General features: G+C 41.8%; 2 protein-coding genes across 3 annotated transcripts in view; both read left to right on the top strand.

The window, feature by feature from the left end:
- Positions 1 to 4,111, top strand: part of sp1 (sp1 transcription factor) — a 4,997-nt gene extending 886 nt beyond the window's left edge. For both annotated transcript variants that reach the window (XM_027148415.2, XM_027148416.2), the window contains exons 3-7: positions 1,022 to 2,204; positions 2,403 to 2,532; positions 2,677 to 2,870; positions 3,379 to 3,637; positions 3,728 to 4,111. In XM_027148415.2, the coding sequence (XP_027004216.1) occupies positions 1,022 to 2,204; positions 2,403 to 2,532; positions 2,677 to 2,870; positions 3,379 to 3,623 (1,752 nt within the window). In that variant the 3' untranslated portion in view covers positions 3,624 to 3,637; positions 3,728 to 4,111. The remainder of the gene's footprint in view (positions 1 to 1,021; positions 2,205 to 2,402; positions 2,533 to 2,676; positions 2,871 to 3,378; positions 3,638 to 3,727) is intronic.
- Positions 4,112 to 4,854: 743 nt separating this feature from the next.
- On the top strand, positions 4,855 to 11,113 carry vps72a (vacuolar protein sorting 72 homolog a). The gene is made up of 6 exons (XM_047810028.1): positions 4,855 to 5,261; positions 5,356 to 5,508; positions 7,953 to 8,064; positions 9,276 to 9,452; positions 9,706 to 9,844; positions 10,681 to 11,113. Exons 1-6 carry the CDS (start codon positions 5,145 to 5,147, stop codon positions 11,045 to 11,047), a joined length of 1,065 nt encoding a protein of 354 aa, XP_047665984.1. The 5' UTR covers positions 4,855 to 5,144; the 3' UTR covers positions 11,048 to 11,113.
- Positions 11,114 to 17,543: the final 6,430 nt, after the last annotated feature.

The raw sequence follows: 17,543 nt of genomic DNA, 5'->3' as shown, positions 1-17,543 counted from the left end.
TGTGTGTATGTGTGTGTGTGTGTGTGTGTGTGTGTGTGTGTGTGTGTGTGTCAGTGAGATGTTTTGTTGTAACGTTTATTTAAAAGTCTTTTGGATGTTCAGATTCTTATTAATGCTAAAGGTTTTACTTTTTGCTCAGCATTAGCACAGGTGTAAGACGTACAGGTCAATAACCTGACTTAATTAGATGTAAACTCTGTACATTCTCACTTCCTGTGTGGGCGTGTCAGACTGCATGATTGACAGGGATGTGTCTGTGATACAGGTGGAAAAGGGTAGAAATTAGATGCCTTTTTTTGCAAGGCAGTGAATTTGGTGTTTTGTACACACACCGTCATAAATGCTGCAGTTCATTACTGTAACACTAATTTAGAGCTGCACTGATTAGCATTAGCATCATATCACAGTTCTGTGGGCTAAATATAATCTGTACTGTAAAGTGTCCCTTTTCTCTCTGACTGCTTCGTTCTTACTCACTGAGCCGTCTGTAGACAAGGATGGAGGTGATGAAGCACTTTTGTAAGTCTCTCTGTATGAGTCTATAAATGTAAACAACCCACAAACCTTTTAAACCCCTGAGACCAAGTCTATCATTAGTTACTACCGATGTGACTTCGCCTGCGTCAGTAACAATTATAGGAATCTATAAAATCAAAGTTAGTTTTCCTCCAACAGACGCTCCATTAGGACAAATCTGTCGTCCTGTCTTTCACCTCAAGTCAAGGAGTTTTTATTGTCATTTCAACTATATATATATATATATCTGACACAGTGACATGAAACATTTGTCCAGGTTAAGGGTGCTATATAAAACAACAGAGTCCTAGCCATAAATGTGTGACAAGCTGCTGTGCTTCACCTGTTTCCACTAAACACCGTTAGTACCCATCACTTGTCATCTGTCAGGAAATGCTTTTACAAAGTGTGTGTGTTAGGTGTTTGGTTCAGGCAGTGTCTGTGTTTTTCAGGTAATATCACACACTTTATTTACCTAGAACATTCTTCCCTTTTTTCTCTACAGGAAACCCAGCAGCCATCTCCTTTAGCCCTATTGGCTGCCACATGCAGTCGAATAGATGAAAATGACGCACAGGAAGCAGCTCAGATTGTAAACTCTGCTCAGATGTCTCAGAATGCTAACGGTTGGCAGATTATCCCTCAGATCATTCCTCAGGTCAACACTGGCTGTGATAAAGCCTTGTCTCAGAAGCTGGGCGGCAGCGAGATGGAGCAGCAGCAGCAGTTTGTTTTGTCTCCTACAGCGTTACAGGGTCAGCAGGTCCTTACAGCACTGTCTGGGGTCTTACCCAATATTCAGTACCAGGTTATTCCTCAGCTTCAGACTGTGGATGGACAGCAGCTCCAGTTCACTCAGACCTCCCATGATGCTTCTGGAACAGGACAGATACAGCTTGTTTCATCAGCCAATGGGAGCCAACCTCTCATTACCACAGTATCCAATCAGACTGCAGGAAGTGGAAACATCCTCACCGTTCCTGGAGTGATTCCTTTCCATAACCTCACTTTGGGAAACTCAGTTCTGACCAATCACACGCCATTTATTAATATGCCTTTAGCGCTCAATAACATCACTCTACTTCCTGTTAGCACAGGAGCCAGTACAGTGAAAAGTGATGACGTGTCCAATGGAATAAATCAGCAGCTTGTCCAAAGCCAACAGACAGCAATAACAGCAGTGTCCAGCTCAGATGTTAGCAGTACACATACTCCCAGTCTGTACACAGAAGGTGTTTCAGCTACAAACAGTGTTGTGACTGCCAGCACAGTGCAGAACGTTACTGCAGGACTCTCCGTCCAGTCTGACTGCAGAGAGACACAGCAGATCCTCATCCAGCCTCAGCAGCTATTCCAGGGAACGTCCACTTTACCTACTGTCCAATCAGGGGCCATTCCTGCAGGTCACGTGTTCACCACACACACACTTCCACAAGATGGCCTGCAGAACCTGCAGATCCAGTCGATCAATAACGGGCCGATCCTGCTGAGGACGGTGGGGCCAAACGGACAAGTCAGCTGGCAGACACTTCAGCTGCAGAGTCCTGCTGGAACTCAGATCACTGTGGCATCACTTCCTTCTATGACATCAATTCCTGCACTCACACAGTCTGGCACCATTAACCTGAACAATGCCGGAGTGCAGATGCATCATTTACAGGAAGTTCCCATCTCCATCAACACTTCAGGTCAGCAGCATCATTATCATGTCTAACTGAAACGTGTACGTGATCCTGACATACCAGTGAAACCTCTGAAAAGGTGAAGGATTGGGTCAGATTTAATGCTCTGATTGCTAAATTTAATTGAGAATCTGTCAGAGTATATCATCATGTTTATTACCACTATTTGTTTTAGTAATATTGTGTGTGTGTGTGTGTGTGTAGGTGATCAGGGAGCTGGAGGAGATGTCCTGGACGACACCGCGTTGGATCAAAGTTTAGACATGACTCCGTCGAGTCGCCGCTCCCGCAGAGAAGCATGCACGTGTCCATACTGCAAAGATGGAGATGGGCGGTAACCACACACATTCTCTCTCTCTCTCTCTCTCTCTCTCTCTCTCAATACACCCATCCATGTTCTGTTCATCTGGTGGCTGTGTACCTACTGACCTTGTTTTAAGTCCTCATATTGATATTGTTGTCTTTCGTGCACATGCAGCACTGACCCCAGTAAGAAGAAACAGCACATCTGCCACATCACAGGCTGTGGGAAGGTTTATGGGAAGACGTCTCACCTGAGGGCACACCTGCGCTGGCACTCGGGCGAGCGGCCGTTTGTGTGCACATGGGCTCACTGTGGAAAACGATTCACCCGCTCCGATGAGCTGCAGAGACACAGACGCACACACACTGGTACATACATGCCCACATGTGCAGGACCTGATTCAGGGTCACAGTGAGAGTGAGAATTAAGCTAAAATGCTAATGTGGGCAGTATAGCATGGGGTGGGTAGCTGATGATGCCCCCAGCTTGATGTTAGGTCACACACACACACACACACACACACACACACACACACACACACACACACACATTTACAGCATGTGACAGACCCCTTATCCAGAGCAACATACATAAGAGCTTAAATCTCTAACACTGAATACATTAATGCTGCTCACTGGGTTACAGACTTAAGATACCATGAGTTTAAAACTTTTGTTCAAAGTTACAATGAAAAAGTGTTAAAGGTGTTTTTTTTTTTTTTTTTTTTTTTTTGCAAAAGATAAGACACACACACACACACACATACATACATACATACACACAGACACACACACATGTACATACATACATACATACACACACACACATACATACACACATGCGCACACACATTTAAATGAATTTCTTTCTGTGTAGGGGAAAAGAAGTTTTCATGTCCAGAGTGCCCAAAGCGTTTTATGCGAAGTGATCATCTGTCCAAACACATCCGTACTCACACGAAGAAGAAGCCAATGGGAACCTCTGACAGTGGCCCGGACCAGACGCTCATTACCATGGAGACGCTGTCACCTGATGGCATGGCCCAGTTAGCGAGCAGTGGCATCAATGTGGTGCAAGTGGGAGACATTCATCCCAATAACCTCAACACTAACGGCTTCTAACTGCCACTAACCAGGTGAGACGTCACTCTTATTGTTATTTACCATCATTTTCTTATCATTCTTTTGCCCTGTTATTGACCCTTAACCCTGTTTCTCTCTCACAGGTGCTGATGGCTGAGATATACATCTGTATGTTTTTCTTTTTTAAATACAACCCCAAGCCATTAAGTAGACATTTAGCCATCATTTAGTCCTCATTAAGCCATTATGATGTCACAACATTGTCAGAGTGAATAATTTAAACACTTTATTGCTTTTTTTGTATATAAATTATATTTTTCTAAACTCTGTGCCATTGTGTTGTGTATGATTCATACACATCTCATAATGTTTTATATCAAATTGATTAACTAGCATGAGGTGTGTGTGTGTGTGTGTGTGTGTGTGTGTGTGTGTGTGTGTAGACATGAACTGAACACACACTGATACACACTCTATCGTGTATTCTCAATAAATCATCTTTCTGTAATTAAAGGTTGGTGAATGAATTACTGCACTTCTTGTGTATGTTTGCACACTTGTTTTTAACACAATTTTACACGAGTTCAGATTTTTGTTTATTAACCACTTCAGAATTTAGAACAGCACTGATTTTATGTTACATGCAACACTGGAGTTTTTTTCTCTTCAGTTTAACGTAATATGAGAGAGAAACAATGATCCATCTGAAGGTCCAGTACTGAACCACCTGTAGTCATGTATTCATACTGAACTGACATGTTACACAATTGTGGTGGTTTTTTCTTTCTATTTTCCAAACGGGACCTTTGATAAACTCATGGACCTCTTATTTAGGACCAAAGAGCACCGTAATTACTTGTGGATCACAAGATGTTGAAGATATTCAACAGGTCCATGTACAGAAGATCACACCACACACACTGCAGATGTTTCAGGTGTACTTTCATGCTGCAAATCAGCCTCCAGATATTCTGTTAAACTCGATCTCATGTTCACGAGACTAGTGAGAAATGATTATGTATGCCATGATACATTATCATCCAGGAAGTAGCTGTGAAAGTGGTCATTTATGACATTAAAGGAGACGATATTTAAATTGAGTCTTGTATTTAAGGGATTACTGATTAGTTGATGTTACCTGGCCACAGTGTGCTGAGATCAGAGTCTCCACACCACATCTGTGCTACTGGTTCTAAACTGTGACCCATCATCTGTGTTCTTCAGCACAAATTTAAGATAATAAAAGTCATTTCCGGTCACATGGTGGCGCCAGTCTTTTATCTTTGTACTCCGGAAGTAAACAAGCCACACATTTAGGACGGGTTTGTTGTTGTTTACGGACTTTCTTCATTTCTTTTATTAAAGTTATTTTAATGACCGCGTGTTGGATTTCTGTGGGAAGTTTGCAGCAGGGACTTCATTCGTGTTTGTGTTCGTTAGCCACTTAGCTTAGCTTTACCTCGGAGGCTTCTTGTTAATACACCATTATATTGGTGATTAGTTATTGTTGTTATTATTATATATATTATATATTAGCGGAGATTAAACTCGGGTGTAAAGATGAGTTTAGCGCACAGCAGGGAGCAGAGGAGCACCGCCGGGAACCGAATGGCCAAAATCCTGGAAGCGGAGGAAGAAGACGAGTTCTATAAAACCACCTACGGAGGATTTAATGATGTGAGTTTCATTCATTCTCTCTCGTCTTCCATCATTTACTTTGTGCTGAAATGATTTACTACTAATATCCCTGGTGGCCTGTGTGTGTGCACAGGAGTCTGGTGATGATGAATACCATGGTGACCATTCAGACACTGAGGATGAAGTGGACAGTGACTTTGATCTGGATGAAGGAGACGAACCAGATAGTGAGCAGGAAGAAGAGACACCACGTAGACGAAGCCGCATCCTTACTAAAGCCTACAGAGTGAGACACACACACACACCACGTATTCACTAAAGTCTACAGAGTGAGACACACACACACACCACGTATTCACTAAAGTCTACAGTGAGACACACACACACACCACGTATTCACTAAAGTCTACAGAGTGAGACACACACACCACGTATTCACTAAAGTCTACAGAGTGAGACACACACACCACGTATTCACTAAAGTCTACAGAGTGAGACACACACACACCACGTATTCACTAAAGTCTACAGAGTGAGACACACACACACCACGTATTCACTAAAGTCTACAGAGTGAGACACACACACACCACGTATTCATTAAAGTCTACAGAGTGAGACACACACACACCACATATTCACTAAAGTCTACAGAGTGAGACACACACACACCACATATTCACTAAAGTCTACAGAGTGAGACACACACACCACGTATTCATTAAAGTCTACAGAGTGAGACACACACACACCACGTATTCACTAAAGTCTACAGAGTGAGACACACACACACCACGTATTCACTAAAGTCTACAGAGTGAGACACACACACACCACGTATTCACTAAAGTCTACAGAGTGAGACACACACACACCACGTATTCATTAAAGTCTACAGAGTGAGACACACACACACACCACGTATTCACTAAAGTCTACAGAGTGAGACACACACACACCACGTATTCACTAAAGCCTACAGAGTGAGACACACACACACCACGTATTCACTAAAGTCTACAGAGTGAGACACACACACCACGTATTCACTAAAGTCTACAGAGTGAGACACACACACCACGTATTCACTAAAGTCTACAGAGTGAGACACACACCACGTATTCACTAAAGTCTACAGAGTGAGACACACACACCACGTATTCACTAAAGTCTACAGAGTGAGACACACACACCACGTATTCACTAAAGTCTACAGAGTGAGACACACACCACGTATTCACTAAAGCCTAGAGTGAGACACACACCACGTATTCACTAAAGCCTAGAGTGAGACACACACCACGTATTCACTAAAGCCTAGAGTGAGAGACACACCACGTATTCACTAAAGTCTACAGAGTGAGACACACACACCACGTATTCACTAAAGTCTACAGAGTGAGACACACACCACGTATTCACTAAAGTCTACAGAGTGAGACACACACCACGTATTCACTAAAGCCTAGAGTGAGACACACACCACGTATTCACTAAAGCCTAGAGTGAGAGACACACCACGTTTTCTCTAAAGCCTACAGAGTGAGACACACACACCACGTATTCACTAAAGTCTACAGAGTGAGACACACACCACGTTTTCTCTAAAGCCTACAGAGTGAGACACACACACACACACACCACGTATTCACTAAACCCTACAGAGTGAGACACACACCATGTTTTCTCTAAAGCCTACAGAGTGAGACACACACCACATATTCACTAAACCCTACAGAGTGAGACACACACCACATATTCACTAAACCCTACAGAGTGAGACACACACACACACACCACGTATTCACTAAACCCTACAGAGTGAGACACACACCACATATTCACTAAACCCTACAGAGTGAGACACACACCACATATTCACTAAACCCTACAGAGTGAGACACACACCACGTATTCACTAAACCCTACAGAGTGAGACACACACACACACCACATATTCACTAAACCCTACAGAGTGAGACACACACCACATATTCACTAAACCCTACAGAGTGAGACACACACACACCACATATTCACTAAACCCTACAGAGTGAGACACACACCACATATTCACTAAACCCTACAGAGTGAGACACACACCACATATTCACTAAACCCTACAGAGTGAGACACACACCACATATTCACTAAACCCTACAGAGTGAGACACACACCACGTATTCACTAAACCCTACAGAGTGAGACACACACACACCACATATTCACTAAACCCTACAGAGTGAGACACACACCACATATTCACTAAACCCTACAGAGTGAGACACACACACACCACATATTCACTAAACCCTACAGAGTGAGACACACACCACATATTCACTAAACCCTACAGAGTGAGACACACACCACATATTCACTAAACCCTACAGAGTGAGACACACACCACATATTCACTAAACCCTACAGAGTGAGACATCTGTTATGTATTGAGAATGTGATGTGTTCTGCAGTGACAGCTTGATGTACAGATATAAGCAGTACGTCTGTGTTCGGGGTGAAACGAGTTATTCAATGATCTTTTATATATTAAGCACATTTTAAATTAATTTAAGAAATTCTAAAGTCAGTTAGAAGTCAGCTTTACAGATTGCATAGAGTTGCTTGATATTTGTAGACTAATAAATGGTTCCAAGTAAAACGTTTGTGTGTGTGTGTGTGTGTGTGTGTGTGTGTGTGTGTATGTGTGTGTGTCTATCTGTCTGTTAGGAGCCCATAAAAGTAATGAAGCCGAGGGTTAAACATCCATCTGAGGAACCAAAGGCAGAGAAACCAAAAGCAGAAAAACGTTCAGCCCATGAGCTGCAGGAGACTGGAGAAAGTGTGTACACGTGATCATCACCTTTTTTTCCTGCCACTTTGAGAGTGAACTTAACACAAATTGTTTACTCAAATGATTTTGCCCCTACTGGGGAAACTCTGAGGTGTTTTCATCCCACTCACATGCGTATTTGACGAAAATACCGTATTGAACTCAAGTGAAGCGAACACGCACAATAAAAAGACACAAATACAAACTTCGATATGAACGTAAGAGCCACATGAAACCGGGCAAAGAGCCGCGGGTTGGTCACCCCTGTCGTAGGCGACCACCCCTGTCGTAGGCGACCACCCCTGTCGTAGGCGACCACCCCTGTCGTAGGCGACCACCCCTGTCGTAGGCGACCACCCCTGTCTTAGACGACCATCCCTGTCTGACGACCACCCCTGTCGTAGGCGACCACCCCTGTCGTAGGCGACCACCCCTGTCGTAGGCGACCACCCCTGTCTTAGACGACCATCCCTGTCTGACGACCACCCCTGTCGTAAGCGACCACCCCTGTCTGACGACCACCCCTCTCGTAGGCGACCACCCCTGTCTGACGACCACCCCTGTCGTAGACGACCACCCCGTCGTAGACGACCACCCTGACAATAGCGGTGAACAGGGTGAAGAAGATAACGTTATACACACGTGGCCGTATTTACAAGAAATGTTTCTGTAAATTAGAATGAAAGATTCTTCCTACCGTATGAAGTGTCTCTTATACCTACAGAAAATCACTGACATTTTACTTTTTACTTTTACTTCAAATACTTAAGTACATTAAATATCAGAAAATGACTTTTGATACTTAAGTACAGTAAATATCAGATACTTTAAGACTTTTACTTCAGTAATATTCTAAAAGGTGACTTTCACTTCTACTGAAGTCTTTTTCTAGTACGAGTTTTGATTACTACCACTTTATACAACAATGTCTGCTGCTAAACTAAACTGACTTACAGACATTTTTATTTGCAGGAATCAGTTTGTCTTTGGTGTTTTTTTTTTTATTTTTATATTTATGTAGTTTTGCTTTCTTATTTTTTCATGTATAAAATGTATTTAGTTAATGTTATTAATATGAAGTTATTAACTTAAAAGCTTTGTGTAACTAAAGTCACAAGTTGTTCAGTAGTCTTTAGTTTTAAATTTTTATTGTTTAAAAGCTTCAATTAACAAATGATGAACAAATCTGTGTGTAATGTGATGAATTTGTCCCTCTATAGTGCGCAAGTCAGTGAGGAAGTCTACTAGTGAGCACACTCGGAAGACCTTTGAGCGTCTGCAGGAGCGCAAACAAGAGGCACCGAGACGCCGCAGAGTCCATAGAGACAAACCACTGAGTCAGGATGAGTTATTGAGAGAAGCTCAACAAACTGCACAGAGCAACCTGGAGTCACTGGGTACACACTCCGACTTATACACACTCACCTTGGACATAGAAAGGGTTCTATTTATATACGTTGGGAAATGAGGATTATGTGGGGGTGGGGTTGGGGGTGGGACTTGTGTAGGAGACACCACAAGTGGACAGATGTAAAAAAATGTTAATTGATTTTAGTTCATGAGGAGATATTTATTACACATTAATGGAAGGAGTCTCTAGTGTCAGTGCTTCTCTGCATCATGACAAGCGTCCTTGTTTTTGTGTGTTAGAGAATTATGAGCGTCTGGAGGCTGATAAGAAAAAGCAGGTGCAAAAGAAGAGGAGGTTTGAGGGACCGACAATCCGTTATCACTCTGTTCTGATGATGTCTGAGCTACCACTCAAAGACGAGAACGTGGATGTTGAGGGGTACACACACACACACACACACACACACACACACACACAGAAAGGGTAGTGATCGTAAATAAAGAGTTTCATACTAATGTGTAATATTACAATTAAACACAGAGAGTGGTCAATGTTGTCTTCTGCTTAATGAGGACATTTTTCTGGTCAGACAGAATTTTACATGTGAAACTTGAGGTACAAACTGACTAACTTTGCAGAAATAACATTAGCTTAGCATGTTAATTAAGCGTGTACCTTATGTCTCATTTAAAATGCAAATAGTTGTGTAAGATTCTTCAGATAAAACAGATTAACACTGCAGACATATTAGCTTAGCATGTTAATTGTCAGGTTTTATCTGTAGTATCTTGTTTCGTCATAACAAAGTTTTCTGCTTTTGTTTCAGTCTCCAAACTAATAACTCTTTATGAGCTGTACTGAACATTGTGATGCGTATCTACATAACACACAATCTAGTCATGTTTATTACAAACCTCAAAACCACAAACTGTGTTTTCTAACTCCTTTCAGTTCCTCCTTTATCACTACATAGTGACTGTAGTGAGTTTACAGTGTGGCTAAATGAGTATTCACAGGAAACAGAAGTAGATATTGGTATTAATGACCTGTTACTGACCGATCTCAAAGCTCCCTCATGTTCCTGTTAGCACATTGTACATGTTTGCATTAAATGATGTAAGAGGTGTTAACTCTAAACATTATTTTATCATGAACTTTTATGAAAGGTCTGACAGGTTGGGGTTATATAGTGATGTGAATTTGCATGTGCATTGACACACACAGATACACTTATTTTGTTTTTTGTGATGTATTTACTCACTCTCTTCCTATAGGCTGGATCAGGACATGCCACTCTCAGCTTCCTCTTCTTGTACCGCAGCATCAGGGGCTGGGGCACTTTGCTCGCGTACTTTCATCACCTTCAGTGATGATGATTCCTTTGAGTCTGCTTTCCCTCCATTGGCCCGTGTCAGCCATGACCTTCCCATTCAAGAAGTATGTCCTGTTACCCATAATCCTGCGCTGTATCGTGACCCGGTTACTGACATCCCATATGCTGACGCGCGCGCCTTCCGGATAATTCGTGAAGCGTATCGTAAATATGTTGCTGCACACGGCTTCCCTCATGACACAACACACACGCCTTCACACACACATGCTGAGCCATCGGGGGGCACCAAAAGCCTGCGACTAAAGTGACTGCCTAAACACACACATTGTACTGTTATTGGTATTCACAAAGATTAAAAATGATAATGCACACACTCTCTGCACTCAAGTTTCATTATTGTCTGTATTTGTTTGTAACTCAGAAGCTATATTCTCTTTTCCTGGCATTTTCCTTATATATGGTGTATAAATTGTTTTATTTAGTATATTAACATCTTGGTTGAATTCTTTAATCAGAAGCTGTGGGTTATTTTTACAACAGCAGATCTGACAGGGAAATAAATAACATTAATATATTAATGCATGTAATAAATTGGCAGTATATTAAAGCAACAGCTCATTCAAAAGGGATGTGTATTGGGAACACTAGATATATATTTAAAAAAAGTGATCATTTGATTTTAGAATTGAACAATTATTGAAGGAGTCTCTTGATTCAGTGCTTTGTGGTTTCTCTGCAACATGATTTTTTCTGATCAAATTTAAGAAAGAAAAAGAAACATTTAATCTTTATGAAGTTCTCTATGCTAATTTCTAATTAGTATCACAGTGTTTAGTCAGACTCTGAGGTTGTTCATCACTACATTAAGGGGGTTTTTACACCTGGGGTCGCATTTATAAAGTGTGCATACGCACAAAACGGGGCTGGAAACGAACGTACGCCAGTTTTCGCGCAAAGGTTGTGATCTATTAAAAACAAACTTGACGGGAGAACGTGTGCACCTTTAAGCAAACTGCTGTGCGTACGCACATTCTGGAGACAAAGGGAATTGGCGACACAGATGGTGAGGTCGTGAACTGAAGTTAGATTGTAGAAAATAAATGTCAGAACGATTATAAGAATTAATGACATTTACTTTTCACTCCATTTCATACGTTATATCCACATTATCATGAAGATTAAATGCAACAGTGTTATTTGTGCCGATTGTTTTAGGCTACATACATCTAGTAAAATCCAAACGTAATTCAAAATGTATTAAAAATAAAATAATAATAATAATAATAATCAGCGCTACTCCGTCCAGGGTGCATCCTGCCTTGATGCCCAATGACGCCTGAGGATAGGCACAGGCTCCCCGTGACCCGAGTAGTTCGGATAAGCGGTGAAATACCCTTTTATTAGAGAACTGCAGAATGTTTTCCTTAATGTACATATATCATAAAATGTCAAAGTCTGCAAATACAGTCATGAAGCACAATCGCTACTCATCATCGGTCCTAAATAATACAGTCCATACATCCATCCATCCATCCATTCACCCATCCATCTTCTACCGCTTATCCGGGGCCGGGTCACGGGAGCAGCAGTCTAAGCAGGGTCTAAGACTTCTCTCTCCCCAGACACTTCCTCCAGCTCTTCCGGGGGTATACCAAGGGCTTCTCAGGCCAGCCGAGAGACATAGTCCCTCCAGCGTATCCTAGGTCTTCCCTGGGGCCTCCTCCCAGTTGGACATGCCCGGAACACATCATCAGGGAGGAGTCCAGGAGGCATCCGAAACAGATGCCCGAGCCACCTCAGCTGACTCCTCTCGACGTGGGGGAGCAGCGGCTCTACTCTGAGCTCCTCCCGAGTGACCGAGCTCCTCACCCTATCTCTAAGGGAGCGCCCAGCCACCCTGCAGAGGAAACTCATTTCAGCCGCCTGTATCCGGGATCTCGTCCATTCGGTCATGACCCAAAGCTCATGGCCATAGGTGAGGGTAGGAACGTAGATTGACTGGTAAATAGAGAGCTTTGCCTTGTGGCTCAGCTCTTTCTTCACCACAACAGATCGGTATATCGACCGCATCACTGCAGAAGATCCACCGATCCACCTGTCAATCTCCCGCTCCATCCTTCCCTCACTCGTGAATGAGACCCCAAGATACTTAAACTCCTCCACTTGAAGCAGGAGCTCTCCACCAACCTGAAGGGGGCAAGCCACCCTTTTCCGACTGAGAACCATGGCCTTGGACTTGGAGGTGCTGATTCTCATCCCCGCCGCTTCACACTCGGCTGCAAACCGTCCCAGTGCACGCTGGAGGTCCTGATTTTTTTTTTTATTATTTTTTTTTTTATTTGAAAGGGACAATGCACATCAATCAACATTTTTTTGCTTACACTCAAAATGTAAATGTGCCAGAATTAGAAATAAGAGCTATATTTGAAGAATTTGAAGAAGCCAGCAGGACAATATCATCTGCAAAAAGCAGAGACGAAATCCTGTGGTCCCCAAACCAGACTCTCTCCGGCCCCATACTGCGCCTAGAAATCCTGTCCATATAAGTAATGAACAGGACCGGTGACAAAGGGCAGCCCTGCCGGAGTCCAACATGCACCGGGAACAAGTCTGACTTACTGCCGGCAATGCAAACCAAACTCCTGCTCCGGTCATATAGGGACCGGACAGCCCTTAACAGAGGGCCCCGGACCCCATACTCCCAGAGCACCCCCCACAGGTCACCATGAGGGACACAGTCGAAAGCCTTCTCCAGATTCACAAAGCACATGTGAACTGGTGCTTTATGGAACCCTCCAGCAACCTGGCGAGGGTATAGAGATGGTCCAGTGTTCCACGACTGGGACGAAACCCACATGCGAACCCACCCACATTGAGAGGCGTGTCAACCAAGACAGCTCCACAACATACAGAGACTTGAGGTACTCAGGGCGGATCTCATCCACCCCCGGTGCCTTGCCACTGAGGAGCTTCTCAACTATCTCAGTGACCTCAGCTTGGGGAATCGACAAGTCCACAACTGAGCCCCCGCCCTCTGCTTCCTCAGTGGAAGACATGTCGGTGGGGTTGAGGAGAACCTCGAAGTATTCCTTCCACCGTCCGAGGATGTCCCCAGTTGAAGTCAGCAGACGGCATCCCTTACTTCCGGGGTCCACCACCGGGTTCGGGGATTGCCACCACGACAGGCACCGGAGACCTTACGGCCACAGCTCCGAGCGGCCGCGTCGACAATGGAGGTGGAGAACATGGTCCACTCGGACTCATTGTCTCCAACCTCCCTCGGGATATAAGAGGAATATATATTAATTTAAATAATAATAATTATAATGACAATAATAATGAAGAAGACAGTAATAGTCTGCCAAATGCTGTAAATGTAATAGTATCACACAAGACAAAAAAAATACATAAAAAAAATACATAAAATAAATTTACCCAGGGGGGAAAATAAATAAATAAATAAGTAAATGTAAATGTAAAATTGGGTATGAGGAAGGTGACAATATCAACAGCTCCGAGCGGCCGCGTCGACAATGGAGGTGGAGAACATGATCCACTCGGACTCAATGTCTCCAACTTCCCTCGGGATCTGGTTGAAGCTCTGCCAGAGGTGGGAGTTGAAGATCTGTCTGACCGGAGACTCTGTCAAACGTTCCCAGCAGACCCTCACAGTACGTTTGGGTCTGCCAAGTCTGTCCAACCTCCTCCCCCGCCATCGGATCCAACTCACCACCAGGTGGTGATCAGTTGACAGCTCCGCCCCTCTCTTTACCCGAGTGTCCAAGACATACGGCCGGAGGTCAGATGAAACAACCACAAAGTCGATCATTGACCTCTGACCTAGGGTGTCCTGGTGCCATGTGTACTGATGGACACCCTTATGCTTGAACATGGTGTTTGTTATGGACAAACTGTGACTAGCACAGAAGTCCAATAACAGAATGCCACTCGAGTTCAGGTCGGGGGGGGGGGGGGGCGTTCCTCCCAATCACGCCCCTCCAGGTGTCACCGCCCACGTGAGCGTTGAAGAAATAAATAAATAAATAAATGTAAATGTAAAATTGGGTATGAGGAAGGTGACAATATCAACAGTAATAGCAATAATAATAATAATAATAATAATAATAATAAAAAATCCAATTAATAAGAAATAGTAATAATAGTATTAGCAGTAGTAGTGATGATAAACATATTTACAAATATACTCATTTCATTCGGAATGAAGGGGAGGTTAAAGGATCAGGAAGAGGACAAATAGAAATGGTAGTAGTAATAGCAATAATAATGCTGATACAGCCATTAATAGTAATGATAATAGTAGTAGTTATAATAGCAATAATAATAATAATAATAATAATAAAATAATAATAATAATAATAATAATAATAATAATAATAATAATAATAATAAAAACGGTAATATTGATACAGCTATTAATGATAAGGTATAATAAATCTGCCGCTGATAACCCTCATTATTTTGAGTGGAGATAGACAAGTTTTCCATGGAGATGTACTCTATTAGTAAATTTTTCCAAGTTGTAATGTGTATGGCGTTCCTTGATTTCCAGTTCATGAGATGTTCGACCAGGGATTTTACACTGACTTTTTTCCCAAGGACCTGTGCTCCTAAGTTTATATATTTTTTCTAATATATACACACATTTTAATAAACAGATTTTTTCCGCACCAGTAGGCAGTGTTGTTATAGTTTTTTTTTTTTTGCTAATATTTTTAATGCAATTAAAGTTTTTACATTTTCTGCTTTCATATGGATCGCCCCCTATTTTCATGATTTCTGTTTGATTCGTTAGGCCCTGGACTACAAATCTGACGCCTCAGTGTAGTTTTATAAGCCTCCTAGGAGAAGTGAGAGCCGAAACAAAGGACAGAAGTGAACTGCTGTTTACAGTTTTCGGTCAGAAACATAATATTCGTGAGGCGAGCGTTTTGGATTAAAGCATTTTTGATTAAAAGGCTTACATATTCCAGTTCCTTAGACTCTTGGGGATTTTTTACAAACATTTGTTTTGGAAAATATTACCCCAGTGAAGAAAGGGAAGCGTTTAAAGGTAAGTAAACAACTGGACTAGTGCCGCCTAGTTCAGGTGACTATCAACTTGGATTATATTACTATAATGGCTATAAATCATATTATGCTTTGTGTGTGGGCTTAATAAAATCCTGAGAGTCTAAGCTTTCAAACAATATAACATTTAACCGTGCATTAGTGCCTCATCCCCTAGTGGTGGCGTGCCGTGGACGGCACGGCGGTCACATATGTTGTTGTTTCTGCCATTTGTATAACTTTTTTCAACTATCAGTGTAGTTTTTATCATTTTTTATTTCACTTTAAACTAATGTCCTTTTAAGAGCAGCAACGGCTCTTTTAAGAGCCACCCATTAATTCAAATTAAGCACATTTTTTCTTTGTCTCCTCACATTACATAATTATTTTTTGACATGATATGACACGTATATCACAAAGAATGATAAGAATGACTGTAATATAATAAAGCTTGGGTATTGTTAGACGCGCCATTCTTCACATTAGTGAATTAATACATAAAACCACAAAGGCTTCCTCGTGTTCCTAGATGGTTTAGTGGATAGCGAATCCGTTTAGCATGCAGAGATTTGGGGTTCGAATCCACCCTTGGACAGTATTTTTTTTTTTCTAAAACTTTATAATAAAGGTTCATTAGTTGACATTAGTTACCACATTACTTAACATGAACTAATAATGAACTGCACTTCTACAGCATTTATTCATTTTGTTCATGTTAATTTCAACATTTACTAATACATTATTAACACCGTGTTAACGTTACTTAATATACTGTGAACTAACATGAACAAAGAATAAATATTTTAACAATGATTACTAAATACAATAATTTATTGCTCATGGTTAGTAAATGTTAGTTAATACATTACGTTTGAACTAATGATCCTTATTGTAACGTGATTATATTTTTTCCCAGTAAAATCACTGATTGATGCTTTAGTTCAAGATCTTCATGGCGCTTGTTTCAGGAAAAGATAAATGGATTTTCAGGTGTGCTCTTTTGTTGCAGGTGAGAAACTAGTCTGCAAATATAACCATAGTAACTGTGCAGCCAAACCCTAGCAACCATGTAGTGCACCTTACGAACCATATTGCAATATAAAGAAGCCATATCTCAGTTACACAACATAAAACACTCAGCACGATGAGGGGAACTGACGTCATGTGTAGCCCCGCCCCAAAATAAGCGAAATCAAAAATTTAGCACAACATGGACATGTCATATATCAAAACACTCAGCACGATGAGGGGAACTGACGTCACGTGCAAGCACATTCATATTTTCTTTAGGAAATGTCCCGTTCTAGTTTATGTTAAAGTCTTCTAGTTGTTTAATTTTTTGTTCCAATTCTACTTGTTCATCCTTTTCTTTCCTTTTTTTTGGAAACTGAAAATGAAATTATTTTTCCTCTTAGTACTGCTTTTCCTGTTTCCCACAGAAGAGATGGAGATGTTTCCGGCGAGTCATTCATCTCTAGAAAACATGCCCACTCTCTTTTGAAATAACTGTCAAAATCATGATCTTTCAGAAGAGATGTGTTAAATCACCATCTGTTAGGGGGTTTATGTTGACTAGTTGTGTTCCATTTTAATGTTACCGGGGCATGATCACTGATGGCTATTGGATGAATCTTTGATTCAGAAATATTTGATATGATAGAATTACTGGTAAGAAAGAAGTCAATGCAGGAATATGAGTGGTGTACTGGTGAGAAAAATGAGTATTCTTTACTGTTA

Source organism: Tachysurus fulvidraco, chromosome 2 (genome assembly GCF_022655615.1).
Source record: "Tachysurus fulvidraco isolate hzauxx_2018 chromosome 2, HZAU_PFXX_2.0, whole genome shotgun sequence".
Taxonomy (NCBI): Eukaryota; Metazoa; Chordata; class Actinopteri; order Siluriformes; family Bagridae; genus Tachysurus; species Tachysurus fulvidraco.
This window is presented reverse-complemented; position numbering and strand designations above follow the sequence as displayed.